General features: G+C 33.1%; 1 protein-coding gene across 2 annotated transcripts in view; it reads left to right on the top strand.

Moving 5' to 3' along the window:
• Positions 1–19,122, top strand: part of LOC129231861 (uncharacterized) — a 464,063-nt gene that overhangs the window by 268,958 nt on the left and 175,983 nt on the right. For both annotated transcript variants that reach the window (XM_054866245.1, XM_054866246.1), the window contains exon 5: positions 19–2,421. In XM_054866245.1, the coding sequence (XP_054722220.1) occupies positions 19–2,421 (2,403 nt within the window). The remainder of the gene's footprint in view (positions 1–18; positions 2,422–19,122) is intronic.

The raw sequence follows: 19,122 nt of genomic DNA on the forward strand, positions 1-19,122 counted from the left end.
CCTTGTGTCTATTTTTAGGGAAGCAACATGGTAACAAGAAAATTTAAGAAGGGTTCTGTTTACGATACCCTCGCTTCCACAAGTGGCCTTGATTTTTCACCCATAGTGCATCTAAAGTCTTGTAACACAAGAAAAGATGATATTAATGTAGCAGTCATTAAACCGTCCAACAAGCTCTGGGAAAGCACTTCCAGCATTACTAAAAGCAATGGAAGTTCACCACCAGACAACCCTGCTGTTTCTCGGGGAAAATCTCCCAGAAAATCTGACCCTTCTTTGCCATTGCCGCAGCATATCAATCCGTCCTATAGCCCTCAAGAACACAAAACTTCAAACGTTCAAGTAGATGAAAATGGAGCAATCAAATGCATTGGTGCTCATGAAAAGTATCCTTCGTGGCCTGTTAGTACATCATCATCATCATCCTCTGTTTCCTATCGATCTCATTCATGGACGGGCCAGACTGATTATCCTAAAGAAAAAGTGGGGTATACAAGACCTAAAAAAGCTAATCAATTTAAAATTTCTACTAATCAACTCCAACCAGTATTGGAACGTGCAGTTGAATACAATAATTCAATCAAAAATACATCTGAAAGTGTGAGTTCTGAACGAAGCAAAAGCCCTGAAAAACATCCTATGAAGTATGACAATGCAACGAACTGTAGTAATCAGCAGTTTGATTTCGAAGCTTTTCATACCCCATGCATTCCTCAGTGTTTCGATGATAAAAATTACCGAATAAATTCTCCTGCCGAACGTGATATTCAATCTCCTTCCTCTTCGAGCAGCGAAACACCTACAAATGACTCGAATAGATTCATTAATCAGTATGAGTTACGAAACCAAGCTCAGTACGCTGGTTCCGTCACATCTTCTTCGTCTTGGAGTAAATCTCGAAACACGGAAAGTAAAAGTGCTCCTATGTCTCCAGATACACCTTTCCTAGACAGGCTACGATCAGACAGTGCTTGGCAAGTGCCTCCTCCACCAGTTCCCATGATTCCTGAAGCCGCCTCAGCTCCTCAAGCACAACAGCAGCAACCTCTATTGCATCCACCAGCAAATGATTTCGAATTATCTAGTGAAAATGGAACTTGGATGGGAAGCATGGAAAGTAGCAGTCATGGAAGAGGTGTCGCAAAATGGCAAGGATCGTACAGTGATTTGAGCACACTGAGCACACAGTTGTCAAATCGTAGTTCCCTTTTTGATAGTGGCCATTCTACTATGCCGGAAAGCGGAAGACTATCGCCTCAGTCATCGTGTGACAGTACTGCGCCTAGTTTACTTTTAGAAGGGCCTACGCGTGCGCAAGTAGTAGCTAGGCATGGTTGTCATCGTGAAATTGTTGCCCACAGTGCTCGAGTTCAACAGCCAGAAAGGCACGGATCTGAAAGTGTCTTATACTATGCAGCAGGTTCCTTAGTTAAACAACCAAGTGATGCATCATCTTCAAAAAAATCAAATGATTCTACTAATGGTAGTCAACCAGCTTCAGAAGCAGGGTTATATCGTAGTCATGCATCTTTGAACATGAGTCCTCAATCAAATTTACTTGCTAGTGATAAAGCAGACATTCTTAACAAATCTAAAAATTGTCCATCTAGACAAGATTCTCGCAAAAGCTGCAATTCCTTTTCATCTGAAGATTCGAATCCCCGGTCGCGGAACTTTGGTGGTGATGACACATCTGGTTCATCTTCAGATGTTAGCAATGTAACGTGTATTTCAAATTATAAGGGCAAAAAATCTAAAAGTTTAGATGAAACACTATCTGGTGCCGATCGTCAAGTGCCGAGGCATGCTGAAGAGCCAATAATACAAACAAAATACCAAAGCTGGAATGAGCCACCTTCCTTGAAACGTGTTGAAGATGGCAAAATTGTATTCCCTGATTACGATAAGAGGCAAAGAATTTCGGATCCGGATTTGAAAGCTATTCAAAAGCAAGCCGTTATGTCTTTTTACCAAAGAATGTCCCTTGCTGAATCAAAAAAATCGGAAAAAAAATCTCAAGGCCTTTCTATGCCGGATATGGAAGGCCCACCTCCGTATGATACAGCAACTGCGAGGTTAAAAGTAAACTCAAAGTTATCTTTATATCCTAATTTCAAAAAGCCATCTGAACTAAAGAATTCAAAAAAGTGTCCTCCTCCACCTCCTGAAAAACCACACGATAATGGACTTCTTAACAGTCACAGTAAATCTGTTCCCAATTTAATGACACTAAAATCTCCAAGCTTAGATTTGCCCCCTAGTCACCCAATTTTCAGATATTCATGTAGTGGTCCTTTGAAAAACATTGAAAAGAATTTTGGTGAGAAACCCACACAAGGACATGCTTTACCAAACGATGAGATTATTTCTTGGGATTTGTTACCTAATGTTTTGGAGAAAAAGAGGGAGACTTCTGAAAAAGTAAGTGCCAAACAAATGTTTCATATTCGTATCAAATATTACTCTTTAAATTCATGTATAACTGAAGTGAAATGTGTGAGCTAGTATTTAATTTTCTTCATTGAGTAATTTAAGCTTACTCCAAACAAGATAGATTTTTTTCTGAAAATTTATGCATTAAGTACTAATATAACAGAAGTATCATAAATGTCTACTTTCTGCTGGAATGTAAATGCAGAGTGACAAGAAATAACTTGGATACATATAATACATTATAATTTTAATGCTGATGAAATTATTACGACCAAACTTCAAGATAAATGTGAATACATTATTTTGTCTGATATATTTACAGATTTTCATCAGTGGTTACCTTTAGCCTTACTACGGATCTTCAAACGCGTCATAAAATTTTCGGCTATGGGCTGCAACTCACTGATATTTTATCCCATTCCTTGAATAAGAATTTCTTTGGTTGAAAATTTCACCTCTAGAGGGTGTTTTTAATGAAATGCTCATGTTTAAACCAGATACAGGGTTGCCAACTACTCCGCATTTTACTGAGTTGCTCCGCAAAACTGGCAAAATCCCCCCCCCCCAAAGAAGTTCTTTTGCTCCTCATTTCTCGGCCAGAAGTTTTCAAGTTCAAATTTTGCTATTTTATTTTAAAAAACATGTAAATATGGGAAATTAAAGATACTTATACTCAAAGATTGAAATAGTGTTTAAAGCTGTTTTATTAATTTAAAAATAATTATTTTTACTCTCGTGCTTAAAATGACTTATTAAAGCTATAAAACAATTTTAGATTCGTGTTTTTAGTTATTTTAATTGATTTTTATACAAAATGCCGAACTGCTCCGCAAAAATTTAAATTGCTCCTCAAAATCTGCACACATGCTTCTCAAATTGTTTCTCCAAGGTTGGCAACCCTACAGATATATTATCAGCTATCAAAAAAAAAAAAAAAAAAAAGAAAAATGTGATTAGAGTCTTTGATTATAATTTCTTCAGATTTGACAGCTAACTAACTCTTCGACGACGAACTAAACGAAAAAAATCTTCGATTATTATTTTAAATTAACTACATTCTGTTAAATTCGACGATTTTAGTCCTATTTAACTAGCTATCCAATCAGCATTCAAATCAATAAAAAATTAATAGGATATTTTCCCCTTTGTTTCAATGCTCAGATTAATTTGTAATTCTTCACGCTGTTGGGCGAATGCGTTGCTGTTTTTGAATGGTAAAAAAAAAAGCTATTGGCTTCATTGTAAGTCTTCAGTCTGGAACACTTAAGCTCTCGAAAGAAGCTTACGAGGCTTCTTGTTGTTATCAAGGCCTGCATTGGAAATAACAGCAAACAAAACCTGCAGCAAGAGCATAAAGAATTAGTTTTAGCATCTTTTATTTCTCTTTCTTTCCGTTTTTTTATATGTTTTTCTCTTTGAGCTACTCTGTGCAAATTTGTTCGAAAGGCATATGTTTTTTTCTAACAAATGCATAAATTCACTTTTCTTTTTCTAAATAAGTTTTCCACTTAATTTTACTATCTAATTCCATGTATAGAATTTTACATAATATTATAATTGATCGCCTGGTACTAAATGTATTTTTCTGACCTCTATAAATTGATGATAAATTGATTAGTTAGGCTGACTTGTGAAAAGTTTATCGAAAATCACTTTTTACGAAGCTTTTAATATTTTATGAAGCATTTGTTTTCCCGTTGATTATATATATATATATATATATAAAAGAAATTTTCACTTCTCTCTCTCTCTCCCCCCCCCCCTATTTTTTCACATATAGTTGATTAAACGCAAACTTCTTTCATTTTGACGGACAAATTCGTTCAGTTCTTTATCACTCAAATTCAGCTGTTTTTAAATCGACATATCTTACATTGTTGCATTCATTGGCTAGCAAACTATTCGTTTTCAAGTAAGTGCAGCGGTTAAAAACTGTTTATATTTTATTCTTGTCTTTCATTACATTGACACAAGTTTATCTGGAAATGTTACGTTTAAGGAATATTGCACATACTTTGTTGCAGCACTCTAGCGATATTATTTATCCTTTTTTCATTTATTTTCTACACAGCACCTCATTTAATATAACCTTTTAAGATTATTTGAGGTTTTTATTTCCATGGAAGCGTACGAGGCCCACTAGATATTTTGAAATTTTTGAACGTGAACACTATTTCTGAGTAATGATCAGAGATTTTTCGGATAATTTTACTTCAGTCACAAAGCATGTTTTATGTTAAAGCAAAATGCATGATTTTACTCTGAACAGTTTGTTACAATGATGGAGTATGTTTCTAAGAACCCATGTTGCTGTAGAGCTTTATCATTTAATCAATTTTATATTAAATTAATCCGAGCTCGTACTCAAGTTAGAACTTGTGTGAAAGGCAAATATTCATTGGACTTTACAAGGGTTCCCATCCCCCCTCCAAGTTGAATGGCACAAATGCCCCCCCCCCCCCAAAAAAAAGAAAATTCTCAACCTTCTTTTTCTTTTTTTCTTTTTTAGCTCTCTTTTTTTATTTTACTTTTTAAACACTATTTTATTTATTTTTAATAATTGTTATCAATAATATTATTTCATGAGAAAAGTTCTGTGCTACGCCAATGACACACACACCCTCATTAAATAAATAAATGAAATAAAATAGAAACCAATAAATAAATTTAAGTAAATAAATTTAAAAAAATTAAATTCCCGCCCCAAAAATTGTGATGGCGCAATTTGTGCCATAATCCCTCCCCCCCCCCCCCCGCTGGGGCACCTCTGCGATTCTTTTTGCATTCATTTTCACATTTTGTAGCTCTACGTTTTATGAAGAGAAGCATCGTGATCATAAACCTTAGTTCATTAAAATCATCCCTTAAGATTTTTATTTATAAAATAAGCAGCAGGTTATGAATAGTTGTTTGGATGACATGTAGCATATTGAAAGAAACGACTCTGAATGAATTTAAACCTGAACATTTATTCGGAAATGCCGTGGTAGGTTATGGAATAAAGGCATCCAAGTGTAAAAAGACCATTTCTTTACTCTTTTGTGTTTATTCATCCTGTGATAAATAAGAAACGGAAAAATATTACTTCTGATAAGCGAAATTTGAATTCTTAGTTCTGTTTAAGAAAGAATCTTGCAAATATTCAAATGCGTTATTTTCTCCGCACTTATTTTCGTATTTTATGCATTTTTTAAAGGGTAGCAAGGTTTTTTTCTTTTAAAAAGGGAGAAGAATGTTAATTATATATGTCTCACGCACACATAAACTTAATGCGTTTATTGATGCATAGCTTAAATTTTTATTCTTACTTTCCTACCTTTTTTTTAAAATAAAAGCCTCACTTTTAAGCCTAATTTCAGAATTTACTCTTTAAAGAAGCATCAATTGTAATAAAACGGTAGTATATGTTGCGTTATTAGGTTTTAAATCTGCGCTTGTCATCTATTGCATGGTGAAAAAAAAAACTAGAGGGGGGGGGGGGAAAAGAATAAACACATTGAAGAGTTCTGTTATTGTACACGAGTTGAAAAAAAAAATTGAAAAAAAAAAAAAAACCTGTTTTAAAATTGGAACTAAGTAGCACGCAATCATTTTTGATTGAAAAAAACGATATTCTTCTGTTAGTGGATATCTCAAAACGTTTCTTCATGATGTAGCGCGCATTATTTTTGATTGAAAAAACGTTATTCTTCTGTTAGTGGATATCGCAAAACGTTTCTTCATGTACTGAATTCGCACATCTCTGCTGCACTCTTTCCTGCTCCAAAAAAAAAAGAAGTGTCTTTTGTCTCTTCTTCTGTAGAGAGATGTTTTTAAACTGTTCACTTCTGCTCCAATAGTAATGGGTAATAACCTTTTGCTTTAGTATAGACATCACAGGTATACATTAATGTAATAACTTTCTCTTGAGGCAGAAGTAGTAGTAGCTGGAGAAAATATTCGAAGTTTGAAATTTCTTTTCTTATTGCTTTGGATTGATGACTAGTTTCGCCTTGTTAGTCTTTCATACCCATGAATTTTTCATCTTTCTTTTAGGACAGCGACTCCAACCTCCTTTTTTCTCTCGCCTACCTCTTTGATTAGTCCTTTTCCCTAGAGTGTCTCCACTTTCTATGTCCAGGCACTTGCAACATGACATTTCCACAACACCTTTTTATGTTGCACTTTTTCTTACTCAATAGAACTGGACTAAAAGAAATTGAGATAAAATAATCCCCGATATCAATAAAACTAATTCACCTTTAATTCAACAATGTATATCAACATTAAACTTTTCCTTTGCAAAAAAAAAAAAAAAAAAAAAAAAAAAAAAAAAAGATATTAAATGAAACACAAATTAAAGCAAGAACAAACAAGTAAATAAATTTTCGGTTCAGTAATGCAGTCGAACTCGCTTATAACGAGCCCTGATTTAACGAGAACCCGAATTTAGCGAGGAAATCAGAAATACTTGGTTGGTATAATGTTAAATCTAGGCGAGCATAACTCGCTTTAAACGAGCAAACTCCGCTTAAAGCGAATAATATTTTTGTGATTCATAAAATTTCTTTTGACTTCCAGCTCAGGTAACCTTTTTTTGGTAAACTTTTTTTTACTTTCCAAAGTGAACCAAAGTTAGTAATCTTTACTAATAATAAAGCTCAAAGTCTCTCTGTCTGGAGGATGTTTGGATCTGTGTGACGCGCATAGCACCTAGACCGTTCGGCCGATTTTCATGAAATTTGGCATAAAGTTAGTTTGTAGCATGAGGATGTGCACCTCGAAGCGATTTTTCGAAAATTCTATTTGTTATTTTTCTATTCCAATTTTAAGAACATTTTCCCGAGCAAAATTATCATAAGATGGACGAGTAAATTACGAAGTTGTCATAACGTGGAATCGTAACATGGGCAAGTCAATTGGCGAGAAATTCACCATACATATTTTTATAAACATACAGGCAAACCAAAAGACCTTTTAATTTTTCTACAACGGGCAGAGCCGTGCGGGTACCACTAGTAAATTATAAACCCTGAAAACAAGAGATGATAGTACTTTTTTTTTAATTTGTGGAGTAAAGAAACATTTAAAATTATATAAGTATAGTATGTGCATTCCTCAAAAACAAGGACACAAGAGACACACAGACAGTTCATATCAAAGTAACCTACTTCTTTGGTTCAGTTTGGTGCTTAAAAAAGAAGGAAAAAAAAACAACTATGGTGAATTTTTATGATTTTTTTCTCGAATTCTTTTTTTACGAGCACTCGGTTATAACGAGCAAATATCGCGGTCCCTTTGTGCTCGTTATAAGCGAATTCGACTGATTAATACAGTCACACAAAACACAAGAAGGACTACGGTTGAAACTACTTCAGTTTTCTGAATTTATTGCTCATCTATCATGAGGGTTTAAATTTTCTTCATATATCTCGCATAATCTGCTAAAAGAGTACCTGTAAGGGTACGCGTACTTTAGGTTGAGAATTCATGTCATTTAATCAGTTCCTTCAATTCTGTAGAGTATATCTGTTATTTTTTGTGAATGAAAATCAACATAAAATCGTAATCATCACTTGAATCTTAATTGTTTTGTAAAATGTTCAATCTTTAAGGGACAGCTAAGATCATTCATAGCACACGCAGTGATAGAATTTTTAAATCATTCGAATTTTCACACACGTACATCCAACTCATTTCCAAAAGATTTTCATCTTCAGAAATCTTAATGTTTTACAATGTAGTGAATGAATATTTATTTGCGTCGTAAAACGAATTTGATTATCCTGCAATTCAACAAAAGCAACCATACTCAGAACTTTCCACTAACAACAACGTGTTCTAATGGGATAGTGATTGTCAAAAAAAAAAAAAAAAGTTTTCGGGACCGTATTTTAAGTGATATTTTGATATTGGAACGACAATATCGACTGCATCTCAAAAACTCGATTTTGGAACCAATTTGTGACAAAAATCAATGTATTCAATCTCTACCGCATACTATGCTAAATACGTATTTAAAAGTAATTATTTTGAGTTTTGTACAAATATCATCATAAATTGACTTAATTTAAGCTATTCGCGTTAAGTTGAAAATTTTCGTGGAGGTCTATACAGTTTCGTGTACGTAACTTTCAAAACAATGCAAATGTATACAGCGAAAAAAGTTGCATTAAATAATTCAACCTTTCCACAGCATAATTAATGTTTTGTCGCTACTTTATGTTACAAACAATTTCGGTCAACGTTGTCGTGCCTAAGTGGTTGTTAAAATTGTTTAAGTAACATTGTTATTTCTCTGGGTTATCTGATTCGGTGGTAGGAAAATTTGACTGCTATGCCATTTATTTCTTTGTTCATCTCAGAAGTTTCACTCCCCCATTTGGTGTCTTCTCTTTGTTAAAGGTCTCCGTCTTATCTCCGCAACTTCATCTCTTGTCGGACTTTAATTAAGACAAAACCGTGGATCCTTAGGGATCAGTGAGCCGGGTGATTAAGTAGTGGCGGTCTTGGGCAAACTCTGGGCTTTTGCGGAGGAGAAAAAGCTTTCTTGGATCATAGCTTGGGGAGGAGGAGGAGGAAAGAAGGTTTACGTTTAGGAAAAGGGTCACTTTCTGCGACTCTTACCTGCGGCCAAAAAGTAGGAGGGGTTGCTGATCCGGGAGATACGGAAGCCTTTTATACTATCTCTTTTAATGAATGAAAGAATGAGATTATTCGGGGGATTGATTAGTGGATTTAAATTTGTATAATTCTGATAAGAGGGAGTTTTGAAAAGGTGCCTGGCTAATTTTTCAATTCAAATTTTAAATTGTTAATTTTTAAATTGTGAACAAAACATAATTTTTTTTTCTCTCGCTAAATGAGTGCTACAAGTAGGTAGATACGATGAGGTTTTTTTTTTTCTTTTTTTGCTTCGAGAAAATACTACATATTGTTTTTTCATTATGGTTTGGGAATGTAAACACTTGATTGAATAGTTATTGAGCTACCATTTCAAAGTACTTATATTTTCGTTTGAACACATTTTTTCAACAAAAGTGAAACATTCTGTTGCTTGAAAATTTGTAGCAACTACTTGTACTCATCTGACGATATGAATGTACAAAGACAGAAAAAAAAAAAGGTGGCTTCTACTATTTTTATGTGGAAAACGAAACTTCGAAGTAAAGTCTTAAAAAAAAAAAGTTTTTACGGCTGTGTAGGATGACATCCCTTCATTCCGGATCTACTTAAGATTTCTCGGTGATTGCGGAATTGAGAGGTAAAGATAACAAAGAATGTTCAGTTGATTTGTTTTTTAATTACTAGCTGACTAATTATCCAAAAGTTTAAGAAGTAGTACTGTAAAACGACACGACGATATGTTTTAAAATGGCAGTGTATATTTAAGTAAAGATTGCGCTCAAGACGCTCCAGTTCAGAAGCTGAGAGCTCCCATGTATAATAAGCTTTTGTTGTATGGTTTTATTATAGCCTTCGAAAATAAGAAATACAGTAAAACCCCTCCTAAGGGACACCCCTCAAATGCGGACACCCCTCTGATGCGGATAATTTTTTATTTCCCTATTCCAAGGCAAATAACATTACTAAACCCCTGTCCTGCGGACACCCCTCTATTGCGGACAAAAAAAATTGTCCCCTTAGTGTCCGCATTAAAGGAGTTTTACTGTAGTTCGTTTCAAGATAGTAGGTCAAAAATTTTCTGCTTGTTACTGGTAGAAAAACACTGGCGGAAACAAATATTTCAATGATAAAACAGAAGTGAAAGATTGATATTCTAATCTTTGAAATTATACCTTTTCACGTTTCAAATTTTCATTTGTACTCCCCCCCCCTCAAAGTCCATACAGACTTTCGTACTGTTTTTAGGATAATTCATCACGTTTTGGTTTCTTTTACTGTATCAAACGAAACAAAAACTGTCCCAAGTACAGCGAACTCGAAACTATTTTACAAATGAAGCCCTAAAATTAAATTTAGAAAAAAAAAAAAAAAACCTAAGAATATAATTTACGTCTTAACATTGAACAGTTCAAATATACTAGGAGTTTTGTGATTTGAACAACTTTTCAGCACAAAATAAGTTTCAAACATAAATCGAAGCAGACGTAGATATGAAAATATGTAATGTATAAAACTACACAACTGAGCTCTTATAATTTTTTTACATAAATCTGGCTTTCAGAATGAATTTAAAATGTTTTGAACCTTAAAGATGCTGATTACATATTTAGTATATTGTTTCAATTTTATTCCTAAAATAAAATAACAGGTCTTCGTGCTTCACGTAACGTGTGAAAATATTCTAATCTCATTATCTCTTTGAATCTATCGCGAGGAATTAATCACGAAATATTAATCTAAATCTAATAATTCATTGAAAACGATGTCCATTCGTTTGATAGCCCCCCCCCCCCTACTCTCCTCCCAACTCTCTACTCTGAGTCAATATTTGGAATTTCCAAGACTGCTGCAAATACTGTTTGACGCATCGTTTGACGTTGCGGACAGATTCTTTTTTCTTCCAACACAACGGTGGAATTTATTTTCTGGATTATTTTTAGGTTACTCGCTTAAAATTCGGAGCTTTTTTGTCAGACTAATCCATATGAATAATGTATGCCAAATCTACAATCTCTCTCTCCTTTTTTCCCCGTTATTTATGAGTTTAGGAAATAAACTGAAATTATGAATAGTACTTCATAAATCTTCGTGTTTTATTTCTACCTTAATGCCGTAAGCTTTGATTTTTTTTTTTCTATGTTGGGTAATCAGTTTTGTGTACGCAAGTAAATTAACTGCAGAACGTTGGTCAAAATGTGGAAGTACATTAACGGCTAAAAAGGTTGATCGATTGACGACTATTTTCTGCTTAGTGCTCTATTTTTTAAATTTCATTTTTTACTACGAAAATCGTATTAATTATCACTATGTATGATTTATTGGAATTCTATCTATGATTTTATGATGGTAAAGGACAGGGATACTCATCCCCACCCCTCCAAGTTCAATGACGCAAACCCCCCCCCCCCTTCCCAAAATTTTTCTCAACCCTCTTTCCCCTCCCCCCCCCCTTTTTAGCTCTCTCTTTTTTTTATAAATATTTTTATTTATTTGTTTTAATTATTATCATTGTTTTATTAGAAAAGTTCTCTGATACGCCAATGACATACACACTAAATAAGTAAATAAAATGAAATGTAAACAGAATGAAATAAAAAAAACTAAAAAAATAAATAAATTAAAAAAAAAAACTCCCCTTCCTCTAATTTTTGATTGTGCGACTTGCGCCATAATCCCCCCCCCCCTTCTGAGGGCACCCCTGAGTAAAGGCGCTACCTTAGGGAGTCATATTCCCGCTTAAAGTTGAGGTTAAAAAAAATTTGAAAATAGGTATCACAAATTAATATTTGCAATTGTAACTAAAGAACATATTCGAAGATAGCTAGGCATCATTTTTGACGAAATGGAGACCAGGTCAACACATTATTACTCCCTAACAGTAGTTTCTCTTTTTCCACTTATTCTTCAAATAAAGCTATTTTCATTGATGCGGCAAGATATGCCCAAAGAGAAAAAAGTAAGTCTCTCGTTAAAAATGCAAATTTAGCTTCACGAATGTCATGAAATTATAATTTAATTTTTTACTAAATAATATTATTATTTATTTTTAAAAAACAATAATCTAGTACACCAGAATAGATTTTGAATTTTTTAAGTAACAGCACGTTATTTGAAATAAAATGCGTAACTAGTAACCAGTAACAGTTTCAACCAAAACAAAATCGGTTTCATCAACGTATAAACTTGAGTATAAAATGAACTATTATTAGTACCACACTTCTGTACCATTTCATTGCTGTACACATTGAATTCAAAGTGTCAGAATTCAAATTAGATGTACACACACACACACACACACACACATATATATATATATATATATATATATATATATATATATATATATATATATATATATATATATATATATATATATATATAATATATATATCTTTTTTTAAATTCATATTTTTTGAAATGACATTAAGGCGGTGATAAATATCTTTAAAATAGAAACCCTCATTCTTTTAAATTGATCTCTCGATGTTTACTGGTTTTGAGCTTCATTTTAAGTTCAAAAACAGAATATATTCTTAATCGAGTTTCAGTAAGGGATTTTTTTAAGTAGAAAATTAACTCAAATTTTTCTCTTCTTTAACTAGTTGTAATTTTAATGACGTTAGGAAGCTCAAAATGTTTACCTCTTCATACACGTGAAGAGAGAGAAAAAAAAGTAAACGCGATGCCAGGCGTCTTTCTCGTTAACTTTGTTTACGATAATAATGAGCGCTTAGATTGACTTAGCTTCTCTGTTTATGCACTCATACGCAAAATCGCAACACCCGCGCACACGCTAAGAGAATTTTTAATTCCTCTTTGGCTCAAAGTTTCTAACCATTTTCACGTCCCAATTGAACCCCCCTTCCATTCGTCGATGCTGCCTGGCAACATCTTGGCTAGTTTGTTGTTGCATCATTACAAAATGATCCCCGCGAACTGACACTCCTATTACCCCAGCTTACTCTCTCCGCTGAAAGACTTTGCCAGGTAAATATGATGCTGCGGCTACATTTCTCATTCACTCGCTCATTTGGCGCTTGCCAATATATTTTGCCGTAAGAATCGATAAAAGATGATACAAGGAATTAAAAGGAGAAAAGAAGATTTAATAAACAATAGTCCTTTTTCACAAAGTTCATTTCGTTCGCGTTACTAAAAAACATCTTAGTTTTTTTTTATATTTAAAGCCGATATAAGGTTTTTAAAAGTGCTTGTTTTGAGGCGAATTAGGAATCTTTCTTGTCTGTTTTCTTCAGAAATAAAAGCAATGGGTTGTTATAATTTGCTTTGTACTTTCATCTCAAAGGTGATAAGCGCGTTTTGTTTTAAATGCTGCTTCCATTGCTTCATAAACTATTCAAACGCAGTTTTGAGTTTCAATTTGAAAATAAGTTTGTTTTAGTTTATTTTATACTTTAGTTTCTACGTTGATGAAACTAGTTTTGTTTTGACTGATACTCTGTTATTGGTTATTTGTTACGTATTTAATTTGCGCTATTACTTCATAAGCAATTCAAAATCTGTTCGGGGTTATTAAATTATCATTTTTTAAATATTTTTTATATTGATGTTGAAACAAGATTTGTTTTGAATGATGCTCTGTTACTAAATTCACAGCTCAAAAAATGTTAGGCTTTTTTTTTTTTTTCAAATGATGCTGTTTAACCGCATAAACAAGCATACAACCGCATAACAAAACCTTTTCTGGGTTACCATTAGACATGACAGCTGTGTATTAATTATAATTTATTTTATATTTTTATTTCTATATTTGTGAAACTAGTTTTGTTTTGAGCGATGCTTTGTTACCAGACACAACTCAAAATCTGTAGTGCTTTTACTTGATAGACGGAAGCATTTGTTTTATTCTTTTATCTCAGTTGTAGTAATATTGTTTTAAATGTAGTTACGTTACTATATAAACATTGCAAAATTTGTTTTGGGGTTTAATTTAGTAATAAAAGCAACCGGTCATTACTAGTTTTCTTACTTTCATCTCTATGGCGAAACGCATTTCTTTCTGTTTTATTAAATAAGTTAAGTCTGTATTTTTGCTCAAACAGTACAAAATCTATTTTCAGTTTTCTTCGTACCCTTTTTCTTTTATTATATATATATATATATATATATATATATATATATATATGTGTGTTTGTGTGTGTGTGTGTGTTTGTGTGTGTGTGTGTGTTTGTGTATGTGTGTGTGTGTGTTTGTGTATATATGTGTGTGTGTTTGTGTATATATGTATGTATATATATGTATATATATATTTGTACATTCATCCCAATGGTGATGACATTTAGGTTTTAAACTTTGCCCTGTGTTTGACTTGATTGTTTTTACAATAATTAATCTTTATTTTAATCCATTATTATAGATTAAAATATTTTGAATTTTATTAATTCCTAAAGATTTTAAAAAGTTAATATATATTCTTTATTTCTATATCATGTTCACCTAAGTTGCATACGTCTTTTTATTTATGTAGTAAATTGTTAATCTTCAGATTTAAATAATATGGTAAGTCTTACAATTGGCTTATTAAACAATTCTTCAATATCAATTAAAGTTGTTAGCAACATTTGCTGAAGCTTCAGACAATTAAAGTTTCCCTTGAAACATAAATGCATCTTACCAGGGAACCACACGAATAGTGTAATAATGAAAAAAGTTTTAAAAGGTATCAAACGAAAGAGCACATTGAGACGCTTTTTTGACGCAAAAAAATGTTTGCCCTCATGCCCCCGTTATCGAGATATAAGCTCTTCAAGTCGAGCAAAATTTTAAAAAAGTGCCAAATTTCAAGACCTGGCGAGAGTTGAATGGTAAACACGTGACTTCTGCCGTCAGCATGAGGCAAGACATCTCTTAAAAGCCGCGTTTGCATGGACCTTTTCTACCCTAGAAAAAACTAGCTTTTAGCCCGGTCCGGTCATTTCACGGGTAAATACTTTAAGCGCCGCTTAATATGATCACTTTGGGACAAATACAATTTGATAAAAATAACCGACTGATAACAATAACCGAAAAGAATCAAGGAGACACAAAATAATTTTTTTTTTCAATTAAGGTGCATTTATTTTGGCTACCTCAAATTAAAATTACAATGACTCAACTGAACGCAGTTTTAAATTATAAATTATTAAATTAACAGAATGGAAATATCTGAATTATAAAAATTTAAAGCTAAATTATGCAATTTTTAATCACATAGTAATAGGTGAAGTAAAATATGACCGTTTTCCCTGACATTCGTAAACCAGTTTTAGAGCACATTCAGTTTTTCTATCTTTTCCAGCATGATTTTCCTTGTTGTTTAAATTTTAATTTAACTTCGCTTTGTTTTCAATCTCGACGTAGTTCTTTAATAGTTCACAAAGTAATGGCAACAATTTAGGTCCTACATCAATGCCTGCAACATGTCCAGCGACTGAATTTTTTTAGGTGCAAAAGAAAGTTTTCTTAGAGGGATTCTGTGGTCACTGGGTCGAACTTTCTATAGCTTCATTCTTAGAAAAATTTTGAATTGCTATTGAAAACCACAAAACGCTACACAGAAAGTTAATCTCGTCAGTGTTTGCCTATGTATTTCTGTTAATTGAGGAACAAAAACGGGGAAAAAATTGAAAGTTTATGGAAAAGCGATAACAATAAACGAAGACGCTGATCACAATATCCGACTTTTTAAACTTGTGTTAACATACAATTGTTCCGGGACTTCGTGATTCTGATAACATTAAGCGAATGATAACATTAACCGTGATCACATTAAGCGGCGCCTACTGTATGGATCTTTCTTCCTCCTGCTTTCGACTGGAGTAAAAACGGGGGTTTTATCCACAATGCAATCCGCGAAACGAGTTTGCTTACTTGCTCGGTATAGCCACTGAGGATGCTGGGTAAAATCGCTTTCTCGGATACAAACGAACTATCTCTTTTCACCTGTGAATGTTGAATTTTCCAACCTTTTTTTCTGAGTTGGAGAGGGCATATGCGAGGTATAAGAGTCTCATGTAAACGCGGCTAAAGTGTGTAAAAGATGTTTTCCATTATTAACCAGTACTCGCTAAATTTGGCGACTTTTTCTTCCAATTTTCACAGACTTTGAGACCTTGTATCTCGATACCGAAGACACGAGGGCAAATAGTGTATGCTTCCAGAAATATGTTTTACTATGCTCTTTCAACTGCTACTAATGTATTATTTTCTTTATTGTTACACTATCGTATGATTTTCTGATTTGAGTTCTCCGATTGATTGTCGATTTACTGTAAAAGAATCTAACTCCTTCATATTGATCTCTTAGAAATGAACGAAAATAACATCAAATCCGAGTATTTATAATTTTGCTTAAAAGAAAAGTTTCTTGACGTGACAAAACTCTGAGGTCATTTCTTCACCTGGACAAAATAACCTGTTTAAACAGATGGATGGCAAAACATATCGCATGATTTTGATATTGTTACAAAATCGTGCGGTGGGATGAAATGTGTTTTTATGCACCTGCTAAGCATATATTTAAGAACGTGGAATATTTTCCTCGTTTCGCTCAGTTGTATTGACTAAGCCTTACGCTAAAAATCATTTCTTTAGTAAGATTCAATTTTTATTCGAAGAAAACCTCAAAAATATTTAGAAGCCTTCAAGGAATGTAAAACAAATAAGTTAAATATTCCAACGTCCTTGAAACAGAACAATGTTTGTGTAAAAGTAACCTTGAAATATGTAAGAGCCAGCTTGTATCGAATAAAGTAAGGAAATATCCATTTGAAAAGCAAAGCACTGAAAAAATACCTCCCCCATGTGTATTTTTTTCACCGAAACAAAACCTGCGTTAGAGTAATCTTATTTTTCCATTTCTCTCCAAGGAAATGGAAACTTGATAACACGTTTCAGTGCTACTTTAAGTGTTTCGAGCAATTCATTTTTTACGTGAAGAAGTAGAAGTGGAAAGCGATATTTTGACTTATGAGTTAGGAGGGGGGAAATAAATTAAACGAACCTAAAGTGTGAAATTATTTCAAATGCTTGCGCTTTGTATGTATTGGAAAGTAGAGATGAAAAAGATATTGATTCACGAAATGAATACAAATGGCGAAATACAATGAATTTGGGATCACTTATGCATATATTCTTACTAAGTTGTGTATTTTATTAATTTGATTGCGGATCTCATATTATCAAGCTCTGGCATAAAATCGGCACCGATAAAGGCTTTTAATCTACTACTAGTTCCCTCTGTGTGTTAAGAAGGGTGAGAGTTAATATTTGTGAGTTAGAAAGTTTGTTGTGAGTTATATTTATTCGATTTTAGAATGCCATTTCTAATTGAGGCATCTTCGTAATACTGGACCATCGTAGTAATAAAATAATTCATTAGTATTAGAACAATATTATTTGATGAAATTTATTATATAATATTTTCAGTCACGCTCGAGGTATAAAATGGATGGCTAAATAAACTTAAGAAAGAATGGGATTGAATAGTCCTCTTTTTTTTTTTTTCTTCAAAACGTACTGAATGAAACTTCTTACAATAAAACGTGACTTCCCCTCTTCCCCAACTGATATTCTTTGATAATATTGGAACGTAAATGTCTTTAATCCGGGACATTTTTACTTATTTACAGTGCAGAATTTTACTCAGAGTATGCGAAGGCAAGGATAGTTGAATAATCTGATTTTGCGCATGAGCAGTGAAAAATGGAATCATTTGCATTATTTTCACTTCCCAAAAAAACGTTTCCAATTCCGTTAAGTTTTGCTCTTTGAATTGGCAACAAAACCTCTTGTCATATGTGATGCCTAAAGAGGAAGGAAGAAAAAAGAATTCGTCATGAATTTTTGAAACGGGGGGGGGGGGGGGAAGCTCTTGAAAATTTTCGAATTCTTCAGACATTCCGGCGAATTCGGGCATTTGATTAATAATAAAATATAGTGTTCTTTGACTCATGGTTTATACTAAATTTGAAATCTATTATGAATGTAGTGTCTCATATGTATTTGCAAAATTATATTTATTCAGTAAGTATTATTGCTGTTTATTTGTGCAAAATTTATGAAAATATTTATTTCCTCCAACTTCAGTGTCTAAAAGATAGATCCCGTTACAAAGGTATATCTTTCCTCTAAAAACAGCTCGAGATTTCCATACCATTCAATTATTATCCACAGTTTCATCCGAAACTATAACATGCCGAAAAGTATTGCAACTTCGCCGAGTCTGGACGAAAAGATATTTTTAGAACCATTTTGAATATTGGTTTTGTTTTTGTCATAGACACCAGCTTCGTGCTTTTATTATGTTCTGATACGTATGAGATATGCGCGAAAAAAAAAAACTCTTGTATAATTTTATCAAATGAAGTTCATTGGAAATCAAAAGCATCAAAGTCGTTTAAAGATAGATTATTTGATGTACTTTATATAATATATGTTTTCTTATTACTTTTCGTATGAAAACGATGTACTTTTTAGAAATCTTGAGTTATGAAGTACTAGGGACATTTTTAAAAATATTTAGAAACGTTATTTGCTTGCTTTAAAGTTACAAAGTAAATTATTTTCGTAAAAGTAATGTATCCCATTTCAGACGTGGCTCAAAGTTGATAAAGTCGTGGATAATTTTGAACCTGTCTAATAATTCATTTGAAAAGGATTTAACTAATTTTGGATAACTATACAATATTTTAGGGAGTTTCTTCAGTTATATTACCAGCAAATACAATAAAACTATGAAATGTGATAGTTTTAAATTGAGAAATGTTCGCTCAAAATTACCCCGACTGCACCCTTTTGATCTTCCATGAGGAAACTGATATTCGGTCATGGGCTTTTATTAATTCAACTGAATCCTGTAGCTGTAAAAGTGGGTATGTGCATTTTTTTCCGAAAATGGCGTTTTTTACACATATTGCGATACTATGGTAGACCAATGACCTGAGATAGAAAGTTTCGAAATGATCCTCTAAAAATAGTTTAAACAAAGCAGGAAAAGCTATTTAACTGGCATCTTTTTGTAGCGACAGAAATGTGCATTTTTCCTAAGAACGTGCTTTTTTTTAGGGGGGGGGGGGGAGGGGG

This window comes from Uloborus diversus, chromosome 10 (genome assembly GCF_026930045.1).
Source record: "Uloborus diversus isolate 005 chromosome 10, Udiv.v.3.1, whole genome shotgun sequence".
NCBI classification, from domain to species: Eukaryota; Metazoa; Arthropoda; class Arachnida; order Araneae; family Uloboridae; genus Uloborus; species Uloborus diversus.